The 25573-nt window shown below is 53.8% G+C and overlaps 6 protein-coding genes across 6 annotated transcripts; 5 read left to right on the top strand and 1 right to left on the bottom strand.

Annotated features, from left to right (window-relative positions):
* Positions 1–1820: 1820 nt before the first annotated feature.
* On the top strand, positions 1821–2861 carry LMH87_003656 (uncharacterized protein; the record flags this gene model as incomplete). The annotated part of the gene is made up of 5 exons (XM_056194760.1): positions 1821–1856; positions 2257–2262; positions 2440–2513; positions 2584–2729; positions 2827–2861. The coding sequence occupies 5 exons, from the start codon at positions 1821–1823 to the stop codon at positions 2859–2861; spliced, it is 297 nt and encodes a 98-aa protein (XP_056048456.1).
* A 145-nt stretch (positions 2862–3006) lies between these two features.
* On the top strand, positions 3007–5243 carry LMH87_003655 (uncharacterized protein; the record flags this gene model as incomplete). Its single annotated transcript, XM_056194759.1, has 3 exons — positions 3007–3929; positions 3987–4652; positions 4703–5243. 3 exons carry the CDS (start codon positions 3007–3009, stop codon positions 5241–5243), a joined length of 2130 nt encoding a protein of 709 aa, XP_056048455.1.
* Positions 5244–6015: 772 nt separating this feature from the next.
* Positions 6016–8265, top strand: LMH87_003654 (uncharacterized protein; the record flags this gene model as incomplete). Its single annotated transcript, XM_056194758.1, has 1 exon — positions 6016–8265. One exon carries the CDS (start codon positions 6016–6018, stop codon positions 8263–8265), a length of 2250 nt encoding a protein of 749 aa, XP_056048454.1.
* Positions 8266–9111: 846 nt separating this feature from the next.
* Positions 9112–12018, top strand: LMH87_003653 (uncharacterized protein; the record flags this gene model as incomplete). Its single annotated transcript, XM_056194757.1, has 8 exons — positions 9112–9180; positions 9243–9259; positions 9317–9453; positions 9513–9614; positions 9667–9707; positions 9775–10552; positions 10603–10911; positions 10973–12018. 8 exons carry the CDS (start codon positions 9112–9114, stop codon positions 12016–12018), a joined length of 2499 nt encoding a protein of 832 aa, XP_056048453.1.
* Positions 12019–12919: 901 nt separating this feature from the next.
* Positions 12920–17092, bottom strand: LMH87_003652 (uncharacterized protein; the record flags this gene model as incomplete). Its single annotated transcript, XM_056194756.1, has 3 exons — positions 12920–13635; positions 13762–13861; positions 13913–17092. The coding sequence occupies 3 exons, from the start codon at positions 17090–17092 to the stop codon at positions 12920–12922; spliced, it is 3996 nt and encodes a 1331-aa protein (XP_056048452.1).
* Positions 17093–20154: 3062 nt separating this feature from the next.
* Positions 20155–23724, top strand: LMH87_003651 (uncharacterized protein; the record flags this gene model as incomplete). The annotated part of the gene is made up of 5 exons (XM_056194755.1): positions 20155–20221; positions 20311–20444; positions 20519–20893; positions 20947–21013; positions 21074–23724. 5 exons carry the CDS (start codon positions 20155–20157, stop codon positions 23722–23724), a joined length of 3294 nt encoding a protein of 1097 aa, XP_056048451.1.
* Between the last annotated feature and the right edge of the window lie 1849 nt (positions 23725–25573).

The raw sequence follows: 25573 nt of genomic DNA, 5'->3' as shown, positions 1-25573 counted from the left end.
TAGAATGTAAAGTTCGCGGGGTGTTTGCGGTGGGAAAAAATCGCAGGCTTTCCACGGAGGAAGACTGCGGCCGGCGAAGTCGGTGAAGAAAGAACAGAAAACGGTCGAATAGATTCTAATGCTCTCGAAATCTACGAGAGTCCTACAGAATCTAGGAAAAAAAGCGTATTATACCTGGTGGTTGATGGTTTGCAGAGGGTTGAAGAGAGAAGAAAAAAAAAGCCGTTCGCCTGAGGGGCGGTTTGCTCGACTTGTATTTTTTTTTCTTCCCGCCCACCGGTGCGTGGCCAATCAATGTGGCGCGTGTGGCGGGAGTGGGGGGCTGAGGTTTAGGGTACCCTCTGGCTAGCGCGTTGGGCCAGCAAAAGGCGAGGTACTGCGTCCTGTGGCAGAGCCGTGATACAGGCCTGTGATGGGCTGTATGAATTTTTCTTTCATGTTCAGCCCACTCTTACCATGGGAAAGGCTCGATTACGGCCCCGGGGACCCGGGAAAGCTGGTTCTTGGTGCTGCAGGCACTGTGACTCGAGTGGGTGGCACCCGTGCTGGTACAGCGGTACCTACGCCGTTGTGGGCTGTGCTCCCGATATCGAGTACCTGCCTGCCTGCCAACTGCGACCACCACTGGTGGCGAAAGCGATAGCTGCCCACCAAAAAACTTTCTACACACCACACACATCAGCGTAGTGACTCGCCTCTTGTGCCTCATGTAGTCATTGAAACCGTGACTGGCCATTTATTCTTTTGCTTAGCCTGGTAGTCAACAAAGAGGCAACTTGATTCTTTCCATCTTGTGCCACTCTGACTCACAGGCAACTTTCGTCTACCACAATCTACCTCGGCCTTACCCGAACAGGACTACACAATGCCATCCGGCATGCCGCCAAAGCCCCTTTTGGCACGCAACGCCACAAGTGATTCCAAAATCAGTGACTCAATACCGTCAGATTCCATTCCCACGCACTACCTCGGAGTCAAACTGCCAGGCAACCGTTTCGACAAGAAACGGCACCGACGCCCGCCTTTTTGCAGGAGCCCTGGGCTACCCGATGGGTGCTGATGCTACTACTGGAGCAGCTTGAAATGGCTGACTTCCAAGCTGAGTGTATCGTGTAGATTCTTGGCTGCGTCTACGCATGCTTATGAGCTATGGAAAGCCCGGTTTATCAAGAAAGCCCTGACCTGCCTTGAAGCTGATGATACTACCTCAAGGGCTGGCCGCCTTTCCCAGCCAGCATTGCATAAAAAGAATAGGAAAGGCAACCAAATTGTAGATGCTAAAAGCTCGTCTGAGCTCATCGACATGCACAGACAGTCGGTTTCCATCAGCGCAAACTTAAAATGAAAAGGAACTTGGCGCCGCACCCTGCACAGCTCCCACAACCAACGGGAAGCTAATGCAGACTGCAGTCAAGTCTTGTCCGACTACTTCATCGGTCATTCGCATGTGGCAATATTCAATTTGAATAATATGCCGAAGCAGTCCATAAGCGCAATTGAATAGGACGCTTCAACAACCTATCGTATGGCGATTTCGCTAGCAAATGGACACAGAGCCGTTTGTTCTAACTGCAGGCATTCAAAATTGGCCCGTGTGCTTGGAATGGACGACGGAAGCTGTAATAAAGTCGCTCAGTGCTTAAGAATTCTCTGTTGAGGCTTGTTGACTGGATTACATGTCTAACAACCGCTATATCTTTTCGACAAGAACTTTGCGGAAACGACGGCCAGGAGCCTCTTACTGGAAGCGAAGCCATCGTGATTTAGCCCGTATAGGCAATTATTTCTACTCAAGCGGCGTGTTGTTTATGTGCTGGGACATGTTTGGAGTTCGCGTTAGTACCGAGTACTCTGGGGTAGGTATACATATCACGGCCGAGCCCCACGTCGAGGTGCATTGGGCCGGATGCATGTGAAGTATGGCGGACAGCCAGGTAAAAAGTGTACGTGGCACAAGGATGGATGGTTTGCTTTTCCAAGACAAAGAACATACGCAGGCAAAAAAAAAAAAAAAAAAGGAGTGCAACTTGTTTGGATGAGAACTATTGGTGTAGGTAGCTTTGCGTGATGCACACGTTGAACACGAGAACCACTAACAAGATGCTGATAGGCCCAAGTTCCTGACAGACCCCCTGGAACGTCGGCCATGAATGCCTGTGGAGCGTGTCGTCCCGCCGAGCCACGTTATTTTAGTAGCGAATCTCTGGCCTGTCCAAGTGCCCAACACCAGTACGAATAGGTAGTACAAATAGCTAGGCCCAGGTAAGGCTCGGCCAATGATAGCCCGCCCTCCCCCCCCTGCTGCTTGCCTGGTCCGACAGCTCCCCATCGCCAGATTCCCTCCGACGACGACGTTCCATCTTGCCTCAAGCAAACTATTTTGTTGTTGCGCCCGCGCTTCTGCTTTTCTAGGCGAACTGTGCAGCTGACCACTCCTAGCAGACGCCGCATTCAGAGGTCTTCGGTCCCCAGATCGGCCCGTCGACTGAATCATTGCCAGTTTGCGCCCCAGGGTGACGTTTGTGACGGGAGGGGAATAGGTTGCGACGCAATGCATACCCGCCGCTCTTTGCTTCTCTGAAGTCTCCCCCTGACCAGTGCCTCGTCGCGGCTCCTTTCGCCGTATTCTTGCCAGCGCCGTTTTCGAATTCTATTTCTTGCTATCTGCTTCTCTTCCCTTTCCCTGCTGCCCTTGAACCCGACCCCCGCCTTCTCCGCGTGGCTTCCAGGTACGTTCGCTAACCTCCCGTGTCTTTGCCGCGCACTCGCGCCTGCACCTGCAACGTCCGACAGCGCCCACAGTCAAACTGACTTGCGCGAACTTAGATTTATCTTATTGTCAACCCTGTCTCCGGGCTTGAATCGTCTGTTATTTCCAGCGACTTATTCTTCACTCTCACGCTCGATCCCCACTCTCGACATTCACAATACCCTCAAGCCTGTCGCGTTCGTGATATTCCCGTTGGCGCAGCTTGAGTCGAGCCGCCCACGCCACCCATTATCGTCATGGTCTCGGACGAACAATACGAACTTTGCTTGCCGATCTTGCAGGATACCGCTCTCGAGGATGAAGACAAGACGGACAAGCTCGAGGAGCTGTTGAAGAAGCAGACCAATCTGACCGGCTCTTCACTCGACAATGTAGTCCTCGATGCCCTTTGGCGATTCCGAGAGGGCGCCGCCGTCTCGGCCTCTCCACCTCCCATCCGGCAGTCCATCCTCAGACGCCCTTCTCCTGCATCATGGCGTAACACGGCGACGCCTGCCTCGGGTTCTCCACGTCTCGGTGTTAGTCCCCTGGCACCTCCCGGCTTCGTACCCTCCACATACCGATCGATATCATCCACGGCATCGCCCTTTTCGTCCCCCCGAGCCTCGCCTCGCTTAGCTTTTGCAACCCCTGCGATACCTCATAGCCCGAGCCTCAACGCTTACGAATTTGCTAGCGACTCAACTCCTGCTGCAGAAATCCTCGGCGACTATCAGACTGAAAATGTGGAATGGCTAGTCAATGACGATGCTGCCAGCGTTTCGTCTGCCGGAACCTCGACTGGTCTGAATGCTGCGGCCCCAGAATTCTCATCATCCATGTCCGCACAGCAGCTCGACATGTCACCCTATGACATGCTCCGCTCTATCCTGGGTCACTCCCAAACCGACGACGAGATTGAAAATGCGCTTGCTTCCCATGGCTATGATTTGAGCGCCACCATTGCATCCATCATGGAAAGCCAGGCAGCTGAGGGCAACTACACTACTGATGAACCCAGAAATGTCCTGATCGGGAAATCCATAGCCTCAGATAGCCGCCCGGCCACGCCCACCCCGGCCCAGAAGGCTGGTGTCATTTGCAAGTTCTACATGTCCACCGGTCAGTGTCTCAGGGCGGACTGCCGCTTCAGCCACGATCTCAGTAATCATTTGTGCAAGTATGTCAAACTACCCATCGAGTAGGCCCCCTTCAAAAGGTACTAACACAGCTCTAGGTACTGGGTCATGGGGAATTGTTTAGCTGGCGAAACTTGCATCTTTTCCCACGATCCGGCCAAGTTAGCAAGCAAACTTTCCTTGGACGGCGCCAGCACTCCTCCCTCGCGGGCCCACTCTGCCTTGCATCTGCAAGACCTTAACTCGTTTCCTTCACTTAGCTCAGGTGCTTCAGATGGATACCACAGCGGAACCGCCACACCTCCGCCTGGTTTTCGACCTTATCATGGCACAGACAGCCCTCGTTCACGATCTCGTCCTAGTAGTCGCCATCATACGAAAGAGGCGTCAATGGTTGCACCCTCTTTGGATGACAACGAAGCATTCCCGACTCTGGGATCAGCTTCACTGAAGCAGGGCAAGAAACATCACGGCAAAAGAGGTGGCCATGGTCATAAAGAAAATGCTGTTCCCAGCTCGCTTGCCGACATAGTAAAGACGGCACCTTCTCCCGTCCCCGGCAGCTCGCCCCGTCTGGAATCCCGCAAGCTCAACGGAGGCGCAGTGTCTTTCAAGAACGGGGAAAACAGCGCCGCGGCCCTCGCGATTCCCAGTCCGAAGCATATTCCGTGGTTGGAGACTGGCGATCGCGCCAACAAGGCATACTTGAAGGCTCGCCAGGAAGCCATTAAGCACGGTGGACTGCGAAATAAATTTCTTCAAAGGCAAGTTTCACGAACGAGAAGGCGTGCCATTGATACTAACACTGTTCCAGTGCGGCGCAAGCCTGGAATCGCAATGATGCTAGAGCGGCCAAGGCTCTCAGTTTGCGCGGCCAAAGCGAAAATGACTTAATGCGGCAAGCTCATCGTGAGGCTGCTCGCGAACTCTACGAGGAGCGCAATAAGCCAATCTCCGACATGGCCGAGATATATGTTGACCTTCACGGTCTGCATCCTGATGAAGCCGTGGAATATCTAGAAAAGATTCTCATGGACAACGGCAAGGAATCACGACCTGTCTATGCCATCACAGGCACCGGAAACCACAGCAAAAATGGAAAGGACAAGGTTGGCAAATCTGTCAGGAACTTCCTCAACGAATGGAGATATGCATACCGTGAGTTTTCCGTTCCAGGCGACCGGAACAACATGGGCGGTATATTGGGCATAGACGCAAGAAGCTGGGATAAATCACTAGCTAGACAAGACGACAAGTCGGTAGATATTCTTAGCCAGGGCGTCGAGATTGGCGACGGCAAAGTCAGGCTCTTGGTTCGAGACGGCCCCAAGACGGCTGCCAGCGCGAGACGATGACGATAGACATCATTAATTAGTAAAAGGAGCTGCATTGCTAGCGAAAGAATATTGCCAGATTCCATCGCTGAACTGTGAGCAGCGGTCGTTCTGATGAATGATGTAGAAGCGCATGCCGTCTGCAGTCTGCCGGAGGCTGCCCAATTAAATAGGAGGAAGTATAGCAGTGAAGAAGTGAGGACTAAGCGCCGGGATGCTACCGTACAGCGCACATTGCATGCTCTTCCGCGGGCATATTATATATCTGGGTTTTATGCCTCTGAGTTTTGTCCATATTTTCAGCAGAAGTTGTATCTGTCCAAAATGTGACTTGCCAGCACCTCGTGGCAGCATCTGCAATCGTGGCGTCTCCGGGCATGGCGGTCCATCGTGCCAGTCTTGGCTCGCCGGCGCGGGCTGGTGACTCAAAAGAGGACCGGCGAGCTGTTTAAATCGTGGCTGAGCCTACAAATCTTGTTTGCTTCCTTCTTGGAGGTGCGCGGATAAAAAGGAGTGAATTGCAAGGCAGACTGCGCTTCGGCAAGCTAAACTTGGCATAGCGCACATCGGACGGGCGGTTGCGGCCCAGGTCGTCCTTGATGCATGCTTGATCTTCACTGTGACCCCTGGCCAGCTAACCAAATCAAAGGAGAAACAGACAGTAAATGTCTGGCTAGATCTTTCGTTTCTGTCAAGTTTTGAAACAGAATTATCGGAACTGACTCACACCCTTGGCATGGGACCTCTCAGGCTTGGCCAAGTCCAGCCAAGTCGGCCACGACAAGTATAAGTAATGCCAGCTCCCTCTCCTCCTTTGGGCTTTTCCTCTGGCTCGTTGTCCCCTGACCAACCGGCGAAAGTTCACACTGGGAGATATATTCTCTCGGGTACTCTCGCTTGGTTCGACACCCCCCAGCGTCAGAGCCGTCTTCTAGACTGCTGCTCCTCACACACCATGGAGCCCAAACAACCCTCTGCGGCGGCTGTCGAGTCGCCGATGCGATCGGCGCGCCGCAACAGGCTTCTCCGCGACATTGCAGAGATGCAGCAGAGACCGTATCCGCGGATCCAGCTGACGCCCGTGGACCTCGAGCGGGCCTGTCTCGTCCTCACGACCGAGGCCTACCCGCCGCTGCACCTCACCATCTTCTTCGGCCCCGAGTACCCGCTGCAGCCGCCGCACATCACGATCCAGAGCAAGATCCGCCATCCCAACATCTATGGCAATTACATCTGCGCCTCGATCCTCAACACGGCCGAGGGGTACACGCCGGCGTACACGCTCAAGGGCATCTGCATCCAGATGCTGAGCTTCTTCAACAGCGACAGCGTTGAGCAAACCTACAGCGGCCACCGCATCAGCTTGTCCGAGTACAAAGAGTATGGGCGGCAAAGGGAGGGCGGCTGTGCCGCGCTCAAGTGCTCTAGCTGCGGCTTCGGCTCTCTCGACAAGGACAAGGACCTGAGTGCGCTGTCCAGCAGCAGCCACAATAAAGGAAGAGAGGAAAGCAACAGCCTCGCAGCCATTTCGCGAAAGGCCTCTGAAAATGGGACCCAGAAGCGCGCTGTCCTAGAGGCGTTTATTGACAGCCTCCCCGACGAGATTCTCCTCGAAATGCTGGAAAATGTCGATTTCGAGGACCTCGTCGCGTTTGCTCAGGCCTGGCCGCGCGTGCGTCGGATCCTCAGGGACTACGACTTGATTCGCAGTCGCGAGTTGCACTGCTTCACCCTCAAGGAGAGCTACAAACAAGCTAAGCTCGGCATCGGTATCGCCTTTACCCCGGCCGGACTGGCGCCGCGCATCGACTCCGAGTTTGACCTCATCTCCCACGAAGCCTATCAGAATCTCCGGGTGCGCAAGTCAGTGCACGGCATCCCTTACCAGTTCTGGCTGCCGCTGCCGCTATCCCACCGGCACTGGTCCCAAGTTCGGGGTGACGCGGGCGTGACGCTTCGCCTAATCGCTCAGCGCATCACGAAGTCCGGCGGCGGCGGCCGCCGTAGCAGCCCGCGACTGAGCACCGCGGGAGCTCTCTTTTCATTCATGAATGACATCGTGGTCCGCCTGAATCTCGACCTGGAAAGGCAGCAGGGTTCATCTGGCCGCCGCCGACGACGCCCACGCTACCCTGGCGAAGAATACGAGTCGGAGGAGGATGACAGTCTCGATAGGAGGAGCACTCTACGGCATGCGTCAGAAAAGGCGATTGAGTCGTACTTCCACCTATTTCACCTGCTTCTGTGTCTTGCCACGGGGCCCAATGGTAAGGACATTGTGGCCGAGGCGAATAAAATGATTCGCTCCTTTCTGGGCGGCCGGCGTGGGAAGCAGGACGTGCCGAATCTCGGACACCTCCTCACCGCCATGCACATTAGTGACGTAGAAGTCACCGATGAGCTTCGCAAGGCCATCATCACCGAGGCCATTACACGCAACGTCGTGTGGCTCCTGGACGGCCGCGGCGCAGGCATGGCCGAGCTGGGCTATCTGGAAGCCGACGCCGTGTCGCACCATCGCCTCAAGAGGACGTTTGAGGGCAGCCGGACATCGTACCGCCTGCTCATGTTCTCCGAGCTCTTCCGGCGCGTCGCCCGTCCGCACATGGGGGCCGCGGGAGGGGCCGCAAAGCCGTCGCTGGCCCAGATCCGCGACGGGCTCTTTGCGCGCCACGGCGCACCCCCGGCAGGCGCCGCGGCCTACCTCGCCGCAGAGGTGCGCCGTCTCCAGCAGATTGACGCGTTCCCGCCGTTCCTCGCCGAGATGGGCGTCAAGGCGATGCCCAGCGCGCGGAACTTCACGACGCTGCTGCGCGACACGGTCAAGGCCAGCGCGGAGCGCGGGTACAGCCGCACCGTGCCGGCGCACAGCCTGCTGAGCCTGCGAATGCACCGCGACGAGGACATGGATCGGGAGGCGGCCATTGAAAAGATTTGGGGTGGCGGGTCAAAGTGGCAGTACAGTGTGCATTTGGCGGAACAGACGGCGAAGGACGTGAGGAATAGAAAGTTGATGTTTTTCCCGGAGCGCAAGCCTCGATAAGTAGCTTTGCTGTAGAAAGCAAGCACTGAAATAAAACAAAGTTCCTATATATGATGAATGTGAAAATAGCTGGTACTAGTAAAGGCATTATGTCATTGCATTAATTCGTTTAATTTCCTTTTCTTTCTTGTCCTTGCTGGCTTTGATATCTTCTTCTTTCTTGGCGCTCGCTCTCGTGAAATATTACGTAGCTCCCTACTTATTTCTACTGGTAGAGGGCTTAAAATGACAAGCCACTCAACGGCTCATCGACCGATCCCCCCGCTCGCCGCGATCTCCCGGTAAAGCCGGCCAGCCCAGTTCTAGACGCCATTTCGCAACACGGTTTCAGCATGTCGATATATACAAAATGGTAGCTGCCATAGACAGATCATCCAAACTAAATCATCTCAATATTTCAAATGTGGATTCCCCCGCCTCCGCACCACCGTGACCCCCAACTCATTGAACCGAGATCGACATCTTCCTGCTTGAGTCCCACTTTCACGACGTGACATCGCGCCCAGTCTCTTCTTTCGTGGCTGCGTTATCGAGCTCCGAGCTCTGCCAACGCACCGACACTAGCACAATATGTCTCTGTGTGGGATTTTTGTGCTTTGCTCCAGAGACAAGATTGTTCCGCCAATGGGCTCGGGCCTGCTCGTTAGTTGTGCGAGCCAGCCCGATATTGCTGGTGTAAGCCAAGTACTGCACGACAGGTTTTCTGCATGCGTGGTAGCACATGTCCTTGCTAACCTTGCTCGACCCCGCCAATCGATGCTGGCGTGGCATTCATCATGGAAGTATACAATTATTTAATCTTACCCCGCTTCTCCATGTTCTCAATGTGCCGACGGCTCGTTCAATATGCGTTCCACTACGACGCCTTGGCTAGCTCCGATTCAACGACATCATGACCGGCCATTGCGGACTAATGTATGCAGGAAGCGATTATATAGAGGCCCAAGCTCCCCCGCACAATACACATAGAAAGCTAGCTTCGAGCTGTTGGCGTGTGGGTAATTCTTTGTCCTGCGTTCCCTTGACCTTTTTGCTCAAAAGTCACCGACAGGATGCTTCTCCGAGTTCTGACCTCGGGTCTGCTTCTGCACGCTGCTGCAGCCACGCAGATTTCTGATTCTAGTCAAAATTCGACCAATTTTGACGTTCTCGACTATGTAGACCCTCTCATTGGAACGGTCGACGGAGGTAAGCAGAAGTGCCATTTTGAGCACTGAGATCTATGCTAATGACGACCCGCCGTGCAGGCCATGTCTTTCCCGGTGCCAGTCTGCCTTACAGCATGGCCAAAGCCGTCGCCGACGTCAACAAGGAACTTCAGGGTGGCTTTGCTTCCAACGATGGCGACAGTAGGAGTTTCTTTCTCACTCTTGCTCTATCTGTCGCTAAAAACTCCTTTAGTCACCGGCTTTTCTCACATGCACGACAGCGGCACTGGTGGTGTAAGTCGCGCGACATTGTCCGATTCTCAGAGTAATTCGTACAGCCTCACTGACATGATACTCGTAGGGCGCCTCGCTTGGCAACTTTCCCCTCTTCGCGCAGACGGGATGCCCCGGAAATGAGCTGAACCGATGCTATTTCAACAAAATTATGCGCGCGTCTCAGCGCAAGAACGGCACTGTCGCTGCCCGTCCGGGCTACTTTGCTGTTTCGCTCAATACGTCCGTCACGGCGGAAATGACCGTCTCCAACCACACGGCTCTCTATCGCTTTACATTTCCTACAGACGGGGCGCCAACCAAGGATACAGACCCGCACGTTCCATATATCCCCCTCATCATTGCTGATCTGTCCGACTTGTCTGAGTCGCGCAGCAAAGCCACCGTATTGGTGGACGGGACGACGGGACGCATCACTGGCAACGGTACCTTTCAACCCTCATTTGGTGTTGGCACCTACGACTCTCACTTCTGCGTCGACTTCCACGGGGCACAGGTGCGTGACAATGGTGTATGGGTCAACAATCGGGCCGGCAACGACCCCAAAAGCCTCAACGTAACGAACAATGTCCCGGCCGGCGCTTGGGTCCAGTTTGGACCGCCTCAGAACAACCAGATCCTGGCCCGCGTTGGGCTCTCGTTTATCAGTGCTGAGCAGGCCTGCAAGAATGCTGAAAAGGAAATTCCCGATTTTGGATTCCAGGCTATCCGTGACCAAGCGGAAGCTGCTTGGCGTTCCAAGCTCAATGTCATCAAAGTAGACAACACCGGCATCGACAAGTCCCTGCAGCGGACTTTTTGGAGCAGCTTCTACAGAACGCTCATCTCTCCTCAGGACTATACAGGCAAGGACTCCATGCACTTCTTCTCCATTTCTTTAGCTAACTCTTTATAGGCGAGAACCCCCTGTGGAAAAGCGACGAGCCGTACTTTGACTCGTATTACTGCATCTGGGACAGCTTTCGCAGCACTCATCCGTTTCTTACTCTGGTCGACCCTCACGCGCAAGCTCTGATGGTTCGCAGTCTAATTGACATTTACCGTCATGAAGGCAAGTTGCCTGACTGCCGAATGTCTCTTTGCAAAGGGTTTACTCAAGGAGGCAGCAACGCTGACAATTTGCTGGCCGACTCGTATCTCAAGGGCCTGACGGACGGAATTGACTGGGAGACTGGCTACGAGGCCGTCATTTCCGATGCCGAAGGTATGTTCCCTGCTAGACCAATTTTTCCCATCGTTTCAATGTTCTAATCGCCGGCCAAAAGATGAGCCTCCACTATGGACTGTCGAGGGCCGTGGCGGTCTTCACTCCTGGAAGACCCTGGGCTACATCCCCACGGACGACTTTGATCCATACGGCGTGGGCATCTACACGCGCAGCATCTCGCGCACCATCGAGTACAGCTACAACGACTTTTGCATCGCCGAAATGGCGCGGGAAATGGGCAAGGTGCACGATGCCGAAAAGTACCTCAACCGCTCCGGCAACTGGCTCAACATGTTTGACTCGCAGTCGCGCTCGCGCCTCAACCTCACGGGCAGCAAGAACCCGGCCGACTTTGTCGACAGCGGCTTCCAGGGCTTCCTGCAGCCGCGGTACCTCAACGGCACCTTTGGCTACCAGGACCCGGCCATCTGCACCGACCTCTACAACTTTACCTCCTGCTACCTCAACGAGGACGGCCACGAGACGTACGAGGGCGGCTCCTGGCTCTACACCTTTTACATCCCGCACGACGTGGCGACGCTCATCCCCACGCTCGGCGGCTCCGACGAGTTCCTGCGCCGCCTGCGCTACCTCCACGAGACGCCCGGCCTGTTCTACATTGGCGACGAGCAGTCGTACATTATGCTCTTCCTGTTCCACTACATCGGCCGCCCGGGCATGTCGGCCGAGTACGCGCACAAGTACATCCCCAGCGCCTTCAACGACACCCTGGTCGGCATCCCCGGCAACGACGACTCGGGCTCCATGGCCAGCTTCACCGCGCTCACCATGATGGGCCTGTTCCCCATGAGCGGCCAGAACGTCTACCTCATCACCGCGCCCTTCTTCAGGGAGTTTAGCCTGCTCAACTCGGTCACCGGCAAGACGGCCACGGTGCGCACGCGCAACTTTGACGCGGCGTACAAGAACATTTACATTCAGAATGCCACGCTCAACGGCCAGCCACACATGCAGAGCTGGCTGACGCACGAGTTCTTCAGTGACGGCGGCGTGCTGGAGCTGCACTTGGGGCCGAGAGAGAGCGGATGGGGTAGTGGTGCTGACCATATCCCACCGAGTGCTTCGACGCATTTTTGGAAGTAATGGGCCGGAGTCTGTAGGCAGATATTTTATGTAACACTTTCGCGCTGCGAGCAGCTGTAATCTGAGTACCACGGACGAATGAAAGGATATAGTCTATCCACTAAAATTACAAGTACGTCTTTCATTTGTTCTAAAATGTGAGGTGTGCTGGGTTTGTGCATGTCCGAGGTGTACAGTATGGTCAGCAAAACAAAGACTGCGAGGCCACATGCGCTAAATCCGTGGAATCGCTCCTGAACAGCCATATTGACCAGCTGGCAAAGTACTTTGAGATGTGCTGATTGGAGCGGGGAAAGAAACAGTCGACAAGGTAGTTTACCAGAACAAGGAAAAGATCAGTCGACACGGTAGTTCGTTTGGTTAGGAACGGAGTGAATCGCCTATTATGTACGCGTGCGCTCTCTCCAGAGTGCAAGCTTTGGTCAGGGCGAAATTTCCTTCGGGCTGCAAGATATATGTGAGTCTGAGGGAGGTCGTACGCCTCATAAACTTTGGTCGCCCTTATTGGCTTGAAGGTGGCTGCAAGCCACGATAGTCTTTTTGGCAAAGGCCACGAAACTGAACTTCATGAGTTCTTGTTTGTCATTATTGTCATTCGTTCTCTGGGTTCACTATAGAGTCTATCGAAGAGGTAGCTCTATAATCATCGAAAGACGAAGAAACCCCCGTCTCACCAAAGCAGGAAAAACCAACATGTGCTGTGATATTCTGGGCAGCTTCCAAGCCAACACAAACTAATATGCCAACCAACGCTCATCCCGTATTAAAAGAGTCAATAAAAAGTAATGCTGTTCGCTTTCATAACAAAAAAATTAACATAAGAATAAACTCGCCATGGATACCAAAGATAGGAGAGACAAAATGCAAAAGCGCACAGAGCTGTAGTAATAGAGAGAGAAATTCACCGCCTAGGTAAATTGATTTTGCCAAAGTGGTTCGCGGCTGCATTGGCCCCCAGGCCCGTATTCCAGTTCAGCGTGACCGAGTTCTTGACAATCAAGGCAGCCGCCGCCGTCGCCGCCTGGCGCTCCTTTTGCCTGTGGCGTTCCCTAAGATAGGGCGCCGCTTCGGGGCGCATTCTGAGGATGCGCAGAATCATGTCGTCGCTCGGGTCGGCCTGCGTCTCGCGGCGCTTCGCCTCCTTGGCTTTCCGCATGGTGCCAAGATTGCGGCTCATCATAATGCTCTTGCCGCGACGAATCGTGCCCATACTGGCAAAAGCACCCGCGCCGCCCAGCGCTGCGCCGAACCCGGGGGGGGCTGAGTGGCGTGCCATTTGCTGGTTTTGCTGGAGAGCTTGGTGGGCACGCTGAGCGGTAGCCGACGCCATGCGTTCCGACTCCCGGATGAGGCTGCTGGTGTCTTCAAAGTAAAAGAAGTTGAGCGACGCCAGCTCGTGCCACTTAGGCGACTTGAGCACCTCGGCGGGGACGCCGAGCTGCTCGCCAGAGTGCTCTTCCCTGGCGTTGAAGAAACCAAACAGCAGCTCAAGCCAGTGGTAGACAATGTCCAGTTCCTTTCTGCCGAGAGCTTTCTGCGTGGATGGCTTGTCGGAGACAGGTGGAACCAGCAGGTTCTCAATCGTCATTAGGACTTCTTTCCACAGTCGTGTCATGACTGCAATCATAGTTGCGTCAGTCAGCGTTTGCTTCATAATGGCAAAGTTTTCATCGAAATATGTAAAAAGCGGCATCAGAGCATGCTCGATTTGCGCCTGTGTCACTACTGGAAGGGTAGATGTACGTTTCTTCCAAAGGCTAGTAACCTGCGAACTAAGGCCATTGACCCCCAGAAGGCCGCGTAGCGTCTCGACAGACAGCGTCGAGTTGATTTGACTTGTAAGCTATTGTTCGGTTAATAAGCTGTCATTTCCAAAGTACATGTCACAACATACCTTGTCAGTAATCTTGCGCACCATATCTCGCTCGGCTCTCTTAAGATGGCGAAAAGCTTTGCCAAAGTGGAACTGAATATCGTCTCGCTCGCCTTCCATGCTTACTCGGATAAGCATTCGGCCCTGAGAGTCCAGGTCCAGCCAGAATTCTCGCGGGAGGTAGTCACCAAAATGGGCCGGGTCGATCTTCAACGACGTTCGGCCAACATAATCGTGGTCTCCAAATGTATCATAGTCCCAAACAGTGGCAATGAGATTCACTGGGCCCTGAGCAGTAAACTCGAATGACTCATCCCAGCGCGGGTTGAGGTTGCGATAAATGATGCGCGTCTTGTATAGACGCTTCTGGAACTCATCTCCAAAGACAACGTAGGGGTCGCTGTAGCCGCTAGGATCGCAAGGCTTGAGGTCTTCTGCTTCAACAACCTTAACGGTGAAAGTATACTTGTTTGGCTTTCGCGTTTGCTTCTTAGGCCCGTCGATCTTCTCCAGCAATTCAGCACAGGCATCCGAGTTCATGCTCGTTTCCAGCTTATCAAGTTCCTGCATGACATACTCGATGTTGTTAAGCTTGACAAAAGACTCGGCAAAGAACTGGAACGGCTCTGCCTTTTCTTTGTTGTTCCAGGCGTCTTTAGCATATTGCATCCACTTTTCTTGGGTGGACTTGGTCTGCATAGCAATCTCCTCAGCCGAGGGGCGGTCCATTTCCTTGGTGAAGCGTTGCTCAAGAACTTCGCAGTAACGGCCCAAGCCGGCAGAGAAGCTACGGGCAAGAGCTGTCATGAATCGAGCATGATGCTCGTCATTGTCCCACTCCAGTTTAAAGACCTGGTCCACTGTCTGATTGAATAGCATGAACAGATCGATAACAGACACGCTATGTCTCTCTGAGTCGCGCGCGAGGTGGTCGGCATGCTCAGTGCGGACTTGAAACTGATCTTGTTTGATTGCCTCGTCGACATAGTCTGTCATTTTTGCTTCAGCAGAGCGAATCCACCGCCAGACGAAGTCGACAAGCAAATTCTCGATATTGAATGTGAATACCTTGTTGGGTAGATATTTGTGGTGGATGCGTCGAATGGCAACAAGCTCCTTGTAGAGCTCAAACCCATCTTCAATGTCAATGTCTTCACCACTGACTTGCGCTTGTCCAATAATGGTTTCGAGGATGGCGCCGGCATCGCTCTCAAAATTAGGGAAAATCTCCTCTACCAGAATTGCAAAGGGGTCCACGCCCATGATGGTTTGGTTATTTTTGTACCTTTTACCGATGCGGTCACAAAGCTTTGTAATCGTCTTGCCGAGTTTTACAACATGGACAAACTCCCACTCCTCCTTGACGACCGGGATCTCTTTGCGCATGTTCTCGCGATATACCTCGACCGCTTTGTTGCGCAGGGCAGTGGTAAGATACTCTGTAAATTCGGCGATTGACTCCGATCTCGGAGTGAATATCTCATCCTGGTAGATGTGATTCTCAAGGATGAACATGACAGCGCCGATATTGGGGGGCTTGCTATCGTAGCACTGAGCCATGATATCGTAAAGCTCGCGTAGAGTAGCGTCGTGAATGGAGTGGAACATGCTTTGGTAGACCGCAAAATCGTGCATGGTCCACTTGCTAGGCGGTATCTCTGTCAAGGGCAATGAGTAGTTCTGGATATACGGTGCCTTTTTTGGTTCTGGCTGGGGTGTTTTGACGAAATCCAGGATGGTATCGAGCTCTTCGGGCACAATCTCCTGATCCAAAAACTTGCGCGCGGCAACCTCGAGCAGCGCGATTAATCTCGAAGACTGCGGTAGTCGCCAGCGGACGCCAAGCTCTGTCATGAGGTCCATAGATTGCTTAGAGAGGGGATGGTAGTCGACGGAAGGATCAGCATGCAGCTGGTCAAATGTCATGGCATGCTGGAGAATGTATTTGTAAAATGCTCGCGGGTCGGAGGGTGTGAAGGTGTATAAGCTGCCTTCGTCGACAGTCCGTATACTACTAGCATCGCTAGAGATGGTGGAGAGGGAGGCCAATGGGTCAAATCCAAGAGAGGTATCTATCGAGGAAATGGCGCGGCTAAGGTCGGCGTAGGCTTGGTCCTCGCCGTACATTGATTGTGGCCGACTCGGCAGCGGTTTGTCGCCAGACGAGGATGACTTGAGCTCAGGTTTTGCGGTCAGGATGTCCATCATCATCTGGGACAGGAAATGGGCCTCCGACTTCTGCCACTCAGTAAAAGAGTCCTCGACGTCAAAGTCGTCGCTGCGAAGAGCACCAGGTCCGTTGGAGACGAGTCTCTGCTGGTACGTCTTGAGGTCTCGAAGAGCTGCTTCCTCGGTCCAAATGTTGCGCTTTTCATCTATTTCGGCCTGTACATCGGAGAGGCTGAGTCCAAATATGCCGGCGACAATTTGGACCATGGGCATGTCCTTGACGTCATAACTTAGAGGCACAACAACCTCGATGGTGGCGCCCGCAGCATCTGAGCCAGAGCTGATGAGATCTTGGTCGTTTGTCAAGAGCTTGCTTTCCAGGCTGGTCAACCTGGAGATCAAATCGGACTTGTCGCGCTCGTGGCCGTGGTCTCGAAGAATAGCAGCAGCGAGGCGGATAAACATTGCCAGATGGCGATCGGGCAGCAGCTTCCAGGAATCATCGTCGGGGATGCGACCTTTTGAGGCAGCTTTTGAAGCGGAAGAATAAAACATGAGAATCAAGGGTTCGAACTTGCGTTCCTTTTCAACGGACGTTTTAAAGTTGGCCTCGGAAAAGGCGGTATAGGCTTCTGCGAAACTACGCTTGACGGCAGCATCGTTGAAGCCCGGTAAGCGCTCCGATCCCTTCAAGACGCCGGCGACACGAAGGAGAAGGGCGGAGGGGAAGCTGCTGGGGAGCTTGAGAGCGGAACTGCCAACAGAGCCGCCAGACACGTATTCCTGTACGAGCTGGACGGCGCCCTTGTGCGTGCGCGCCGGGGGCTTGGAGGCGGCGACATATTGCTTTCGCTTCGCTTTCGGCTGGAGGAGGTAGTGGAGGTAGGCGGTTCGTAAGGCGAAGCTGCGAGCTTGGTCATGCTCGACGAGGGCGATGCTGGCTTTGGACTTGGGCTGAATACGGCGGCCAGAGTCCTTGCTGCTGTTCTTTAAGCGCCGACCGACAGACGACCTGCGAAAGTCCTGAGACATGATGGCGCACTCAAGAAGCAACAAGTCGGCGCCCAGAGTTCTGGTTGCAGTGGTTCATGACACGGATGAAGGGATACCTGCAACGGCAGCGGTGGCGGGCAGGATGGCGGGCGGCAATGAGGGGACTTGTGCGGCAGGCAGAGGGGAGCTGTCGCGGCGACTCGTTTGCGTCTGTGGCTGGCAAAACGGTGAACTATATGGCTGGAGTAGAGCAGAGATGGAATAGCGAGCGGTCGAGGGAATGAAGCGGTTCCTGGAGTTATTTGAGGCGGGAGATGGAATCGTGGGATGTGCGTATCTGGCTTTCAGCCCGACAGTGCCCTGTCGCAGGAGGCAGACAGGTGACAGACCAATACGAAAAGGCAGCGCAGCCCAAACTCGAGGTGCGGCATTCCTGACCTGGCAAGAGGGAGAGCAACGTCATTTTGCAGGGGCGCACGCTCTGATTAGCGTGAAGGCCCCCCTGGCAACAGAACATCGAACTGCTCGATGGCCGGCGAGGGGCCACTAAAAAAAGGGACGGTCCTTGCTGAAACAGCGAAACAAGGTCCAGAAACATGCTGTGGCGGCAAAATTTCATGGAGGGGGCCAGGGGCTTGGGCGCTCTTGTTGGCAGTGGGCAGTGGGCAGTTGGCAGTGGATGGCAGTGGGGCGCTACCTACTCAGTACCTCTACGGGCCTACCTAACCTAGGTACCGACAGGCGGCCAGTGGCCAGTTTGCCAGCAAGCCAGGAATAGCAGCGCCAGCACGGCCAGGGCTGGGCGCTATGCTGCACTCGGGAAGCGCCTGAAGACGAACCCGCTGGGCTGTGTGGGGGCAAAAGGTAATAATAGGTATTTATTAGATGCCAGAGGACAAAGAGATGGCCATTGTCATTGTCATTAGTGCAAACTATGTCAAGAGAAAAACTGCACCATGATGTTTGTTGGAAATTGCAATCACAAGCGCAGGGCCGCAACTGTTCGGCTCGGCTGATATGATCTACTGTCCTGTCCTGTCCTGGTAGTGACAAGGCTCGAATCAGAAGCAGAATCAACACCCGAGGCCAAAGGCAGACACGAACAAAGGGTTCTATGAATTTCGGTTAACGGCAGCGCAATCCTGCACCGTGCCGGACTAGTCAAGGGTACATTAAATTGGAATGGAATTTGGCGGCAGTACTCCATACAAGGCAGGCACGACGCGGAGCGCATTCCAAACCGACCATATCTTTAATTGTTACTGGATTCTTCCTTTATCACATTGATGATTTGCTGCTACTACTTAATATCACTTGTACACTCTGGCGATCTATACATGGCTACGCAGCAGATACGAATAAGTACGGCCAAGTAGAGAATTGGTCGTCTCCTTCTTGCGGCCGCAGTCATGTCCGAAACCTCCAATGTTATCTCATCCCAGCCAGCGCCAACGCCGCTCCAGGCCTACTTGCCCGAAAGCAAATCTAACCCGCCAGATGCACAATCAAGGCAAAAGGTGGATAGACGTCGCAGTGGCCGGCCGCAAGTAACGCTGGTTTGCCGTCATACGTGGTATGGGGTACCCAAAAAAGACGCCAGTGGCTACCAGTCGGTTACTAGTTATTATGAAAAGAAGGAGATTGAAAAGAGATGGAAAATGAGAAATAAGAAGGGGAATAACAGTGGATAATGATAGAGATGATGAATAAACAAAAGCTAACTAATAACAAGTTGCTGCTTCTACTGGTAAATCGGCGGCATGTTATTTTGGCACCCCCGTGGGCGGACACCAGATTGCTGTGTAGGGAGCAAACCCCCCTAGTCCTTGAGTGGCTGTCTGGCTGTTTGGCTGTTTGGCTGTCGACGGGGTCAAACTGCAAGTATCAAAGACGGACTGCCCTTTTCGAATTGGAATGCGCCATTTCCGATCAGCAGCAAGGCCCTGCCTGCGAGCCCTGCATGTATCGAGCGAAGGGTACAAGTGCCGCAGAGAGCATGTGGTTAATCTGCAAGTACCTACCGCCTCACTACCAACGTTACCTGTCCGGCGTGCATAAGCCGATCTGCACTGCTCAGCAAGATGCTGATGAAGACGCCAGAGTGGCAATCTGAGAAACGGAGGGCCGAGTCACGCTTCAGAGAACCAACCCAGATTTTTTTTTATTTTTTTTTCCATCCAACTGCCTAATAAATATCCAGCCAGCGGACCAGCTTGCTCGTGATGTCGCTCGTCACTCTCCTCTCTCCCCACTGTAAGTGATGAGTGACACGGGCTGTGCATGCGGGCTGCGTAGACCACGCGGTACCTGATGTGCGTGAGATGCTCAGACTGCTCACGCCTTTCAACCTCGGAAAATGTGCACACTACGAGGCCGAGTGCCAGGAGCATCTGAAGTAAACGCCCATGAACGGTTAGACACGCCTTGTCCAACACGGCTCGTGTCGCACTCAAACATCCTTTGCCTTTCGTGGCTGCCTGCCAGGCGGTAAAATGTAATACAGGTGGCTTGGCGCTGCGGCCGCCTGTAAACTCTGCCGGACAGCCACTAGGCCCGCTAAATTCAGGGCATTTAAATAAGGATGCTCGCTGCTAGTTCCCCCTCACAGGCCAGCCCAAGGCGCAAACAGAAACCTCTGTCTGCACTCTCCAACTTTTGACCATTATTCCAAGGTGCCACAGAGCAACCGCCAACCACCACCACCACCATCTTTGCTCATCTCATCTCAACCCCGGCTTCTCCCAAATCGTCGCCCATCGTCCGAGTCCTTGCTTCTCTCGTCGCCTCCATCGCTTCCTCCATGAGTCGCCCGTCCCGGCCTGCATCTCTTTTGCTCATCGCCACGCGCCCTCCATCGCCGTGTCGCTCACCTTTGCCGCCACGCCAGATGACGGCCGCCGCTGTTGCTGTCCCACTCTGAGCCCCGCGCTGCCTGCGTTTCCTTTCCTTTGATCCTCGCTCCTCGCCGTGCCTGCACCGCATTGCGACTTTTCAACTCCTCGGTCCCTCTTCGCGAACCTCGTCTTCAAGCCTGCTAGTTTCGCCCCGGCGTTCCTTTCTTCTGCATCCTCGCCCACGGCTGCAGCCGATAGTTCGTCAACATGGGCAATGTCACCAGTAGACCTGACGACCAGGGCGCTGCGCTCTACCTCAGGGACCAAAATCGCTGTATGCCATGCCATCACCGCGACCCCTTCCTCGCCTGCATCCTGCAGCCTGCAGCCTTTGCAGCCCGCGCCGCTAACTTGTCCTTCTAGTAACCATTTCGTCCCTCATCGTTACCAATCCTCGAAAGCGCAGCTCCGTCCATGTCACGCCCAACGCCTTCCCTGCTACTAAGCTGTCCGCCAACCGGACAGCTGGTGAACAGATCCCCGTAGAATACATACAAGTCCGTTGCGACCCTCTCCTTTTGCAACCTTTTACAAAGTCATTCATGCTAACCGCTATATTTGCGCTCCATAGGATCCCGAACCGGGCGCTTCCGGTTTCTTGCTCAAGCTCAGCAGCGACGACGAGCTCATCTTCACCTTCACCTTTGTTCTACGTCAGCCTGCCGCAAGCCAACCCACCTCCCCTCCTCCCGACGCGACCTCCTCTGCTCTCGATACCAGCATTTCCGGTCTAACATTTGTCTGCGGCTCTACCTCACGCGAAGTCGAAAATCTCGTAACTCGCGAGTTTCTTGCTAACCCAAACCTTCACAAAAATGACAACGTCGCCCTCGTCGGAGACTACTCGACCAGCGGCAGTTCTTCTGTCAGCTTTGAATGGACTTGGAAATGGAAGCCCCCCAAGCCCATGGAAGACAGGACTGGCGGCTGGAGAAACTCTTGTAGTGTACGTACCTGGCAACATGGTGCCGTCTGTGCCTGAATGCTGACAAGGCCTAGTTTGTCGAGTATGATTCGCGTGCGCATCGTTTGCACGCCCTCGCCAGCTTTTCTTTCTGGGTAACATGTATGTCTCTCCTACACACGTACGGTGATGCAAGTTCGGCTTCTAATATGCACCTTGCAGCCTCTACTCTGTACGCCAGCCAGCCAAACTCGCCCACTCCCGGTTTCCTGCTCGGCTCTCCTCCGAAGATTCGTGTGGCTTCCGCTCAATCGGTAGACTCTCGCTTACATTCCGATATTGACGAGGTACCATTATCACCGCTGCCTGGCGCGCTAGAAACATTCTTGCCACCGATCCCACCCCAGCTACAGGAGCCTGTTAAAGTCGACGTCTCGTGTCCGCGACCTGGCGAGGATGTGTCAGTATCCGACGATGGCCCTGTCTTCCGCGCCACTCTCAAGGCTCTCGAGCAAAAGACTGGCAACATGCGCATCCACATGAAGAGGGTATTGAAAAAGGCCGAGCAGGCGCATACTAGTCAGCTGGAAGCCAATGAGGCTTTGATCGCTTTTACTGAGGCTTTGCGCGAAGCGTCCACCACGAATGCAAATGCTGTTCAGCCAGCACTCGAGCATTATTTTGACAAGATTGCCCGGGAGATTCTCACCTACGACCGCCAGAATACTGCAAACCTGCAAAAGATCATCATCGAGCCTATAGCCAAGCTCTACCAGCTCGATATAAAGCAGGCGGAATCCAAGAAGCGCGACTTTGAGGAAGAAAGCAAAGACTACTACTCATACGTATCCCGATACCTTGGTCAGCGTCAAGACTCAGTCAAGGCTAAGAAGCTTGCCGACAGCGATTCCAAATACCAGAACAAGAGACGCAATTTTGAGCTCAAGCGATTCGATTATTCCAGTTTTATGCAGGATTTGCATGGTGGTCGCAAAGAGCAAGAAGTCTTGTCACACCTGACCAAGTATGCCGATGCACAAACCAAAGGGTTCCTTGCCACGGCAAAGAAAATAGAAGCTCTTCTGCCGCAGCTTGACGCGTTATCTTCAGAGGTCAGCGAAGCCGATAAAGAATACCAGTATCAAAGGCGAGAACGCGAAGAAAAGCGTCGCGTGCTGGAAAAGAGCAACACTCCCTATCTGGAGCCCGAGCAGGCCAACCTTGCCGCTGCTCCCCCCACGACCGCGTCTTCTAATGGCAACGCGGGCCACAATTCCGACTCGGAACTGGGCAGGGCTGATAGTACCGGTTCCCAACTAAAGTCGACATCATCGGGCGGGCACACGAGCATATCTGGCGTCGAGCTTCCCAAGCCCCCGGGCATGCCCACACTTGTGGGTAGTCCATCTCAAAGCACCAAATTCAAGGGATTTCGCGACTTGGAGGAACCGAACCCCTCGCAATCTTCCGTTGCGCAGCGTAAAGAAGGTCTTCTATGGGCGCTGAATCGCCCCGGGGGCCACGTTGATCCACGAAATCTCAACAAACAGGGATGGCACAAATTCTGGATTGTTCTCGACCAAGGCAAGCTCTCAGAATACAGCAATTGGAAGCAAAAGTTGGACCTGCACATGGATCCCATTGACCTGAGAATGGCATCTGTGCGCGAGGCGCGGAATGCGGAACGTCGCTTCTGCTTCGAGGTCATTACTCCCAACTTCAAGCGCGTCTACCAGGCGACATCCGAAGAGGACATGAACAACTGGATAAATTCTATCAACAATGCCTTGCAGAGCGCGGTCGAAGGCCGAAGTGGCCCTGACAGATACGCATCGCCGGCGAACACGAACAACGACTCGTCTTTTAAGAGAGACATTGGCTCTATTCTCACCGGAAAAACCCACTCCCTGATGCATAGTAGCAGCCATTCACACAGCAGTTCTTCGAGCGGCATCCCTTTCCGCAGAATCACCGTTGGAGCTCGACCTACGCCAGTACGAACACACAGCTCAGGTTACGACGAAAATCCGGATCAGCTTTTGCAAATGCTTCGGGACAATGACCAAGGCAACAACTGGTGCGCCGACTGTGGTTCGGGCTCAAGGGTCGAGTGGGTGTCAATCAATCTGGGTATCATCCTCTGCATCGAGTGCAGTGGTATCCATCGTTCGCTGGGTACTCATATCAGCAAGGTCCGGTCACTGACTCTCGATATCAAGTCTTTCACTGTCGATATTGTCGAATTGCTCGTTTTGATCGGAAACCGTGTTTCAAATATGATCTGGGAAGCAAACTTGGATCCCGCCGCAAAACTTGCTCCGCAGGCGACCCGAGAGAACCGACTCAAGTTTATCACAAACAAATATGTCCACCGAAGCTACGTGCAACCAATCTCGACAACTTTATCGCATTACGCAACGCCCGACGAGACACTGCTGGCAGCTATCAAGAAGAACGAAATTCAGCAGGTGCTCTACGCGCTGGCGCTCAGGGCCAATCCCAATGCTGTTGACAGGATGAGGGGAACACACGCTGTATGGCTAGCTTTGGCAGCGGCTGATCCCGCGTCCCCTTCGCCAACGCCCGGTGCTGTGGTGGATAATGATGCGAAGCAGGTGCCTTTCCCAGTCGCAGAACTGTTGACGCAGAATGGAGCCGAGATCCCGCAGACGCTCCCTGCTTTCCCACTGGGCCGCTTCGCACAACAATATGTTCAGCAGAAGCAAGGCAAAATCCGAGGAGTTAGAGACTCTGTTCAAGCGCCGCCTAACAACGGGTACGAGGTGGAAAGAACACGCTCCGAAACTACCAAACTGCAGAAGCGCATTAGCGCCGGTGGGAGACTGGCCAGGTCGCCGATTCCTGAGAGATAGGAGCACGGCATCTGGGATCGACTGACGGGGCTTGGCCTATGCTACCACATGATTAAAGTACATTATCGCAAAAGTTCCGAACGACTAAGCCGCCACGAAGCAATGGAACGAATGAACAACAGACTACGGTTATTAAAGCACGCGGCACGATGTTAATATGGACTGGGTATAATTTGCGGCGCTTTTCTTTTTGCTATTTTTGGCTTTTGCTTTGCCGACCGGTGTTTCTTTTTCTCAATTCCCCTTCCAGCACGGCTCATATTGTTGCGCGGTCCATCTCTTTTCTTTGTTTCTCTTTTTTTTTTTTTTTTTTTGGAAACGACGCCCATGTATTTTTGCTCAAAGGAGGAGTTGAGGCGCATGGCTCAGCGGCGGCACACGAGTTATTACAGTGTCTTTTACGAGGCAAAAAAGTCTTGCGAGGAGCAGCACCGGAGCGGCGACTCTTAATTTACCAGGAATAGACGGAAATGCCAGGAGTTGGGCATAACGAACCGGGGGCGCGCCAACTATGGAGTTTCACGCCATCGGTCCTCCTTGGTCGGCATTCTCTTTCGTCTTATTGGTTTTTTAGTATTTCTGGAACGCGTTTTGACAGAGGGTTGGACACGACATTGAAGTACGGAACATACGTACTGTGTAATTAATAATGACAGGAATTGACACAAGATATTTCATCATGTTGAAATCACATGCAGACTGTGCCACAATTTTGTGAGATGTCCGGCTTGGCTCTCAGAGTTTGAGGATCGCATCATGAAGAGAAAAAGACAGAGGTTTTAAGATGCGAATGTAGCAAGTGTCGTTCATCAGTAGCAGTAGGGATATGTCTGATTAATCACGACCCGACAATGTGCAAGCTTCAATATGACGCTTAGCTGCAACAGAATCTGGTCACGACCGGTTTACAGCGCGGTACCTCCACGTGACAGCAAGGCGACTTGTGAACTGGTGATGTAGATGGACGGTGCGGCAGCCATCTGGGGTGGCTACATTGCAGCACGATGACGGCGCAGTCTCCATCCCAAGCGCAATCCTACGACTGGTGGCTAGATGAGAGAATGCAGGAACCCGTTTCGATTCGAATGCGAGTGCCGCCTTGTCGAGAAAATGTCCAGAGGCCTAGAGTCCGGCCGATTGAAATCGGCCCCGTTGATGTCGTATGATAACGGCCGGTCGTGTAAGTGGATGATGGGGGATAGGGTTCACGAGGGGGGGGTGTTGGACGCCTTGTCAGGGTGTGAATGGTTCGCCTGGTCGGCTGCCTTGTCAATCACGCTCATGACTTTTTTTGGGCGCGCGGATGGGATGGGTGGTTCGAGGTACCCGTTGCGGCGTTGGCGGGTGCAGAGGTACTTGGAGGTACCCGTGCAGCTGCCCCGGATCGTGGCGATGTTTTGTGGCAGTTGTGGGATTAGCGTACACGCCGCTTTTGTGCGGCGTAGGCTGGGCTTCGATCTGGAGGTGCAACATTGCACAAGAGGATTGTGGTTTGCTGTACTATATTTCTGTGTGGCATAGTAGAATGATATGAAACTCTTTCGGGCACACAAAGCATCATTTTTTCCTACCGGACTGCTTCTTGAAAATTGAGCTGCTGCTTTCTTTAGTAGGTAGATGTCTCACCAGCTACCTAGAGAACGGGACTGCCAGTATCCGGCTGCTGTGCTTAAGGCGGCACCGGCCCAGAGCGAGCTCCAGGCACCTGCCACCTCCCGTTCGTTATTAGCATTCGCTAACAGCAGCCTATAACTCGCTAACTTGGCACGCTGGAACCCGTCTGGTAGGTCCCACGGTAGGCAGTGCTCACCATCCGGCCTCCACGTCCGGCGCGAACCACCTGCCATCG

The sequence above is a fragment of the Akanthomyces muscarius genome, chromosome 2 (assembly GCF_028009165.1).
Source record: "Akanthomyces muscarius strain Ve6 chromosome 2, whole genome shotgun sequence".
Lineage (NCBI taxonomy): Eukaryota > Fungi > Ascomycota > Sordariomycetes > Hypocreales > Cordycipitaceae > Akanthomyces > Akanthomyces muscarius.
This window is presented reverse-complemented; position numbering and strand designations above follow the sequence as displayed.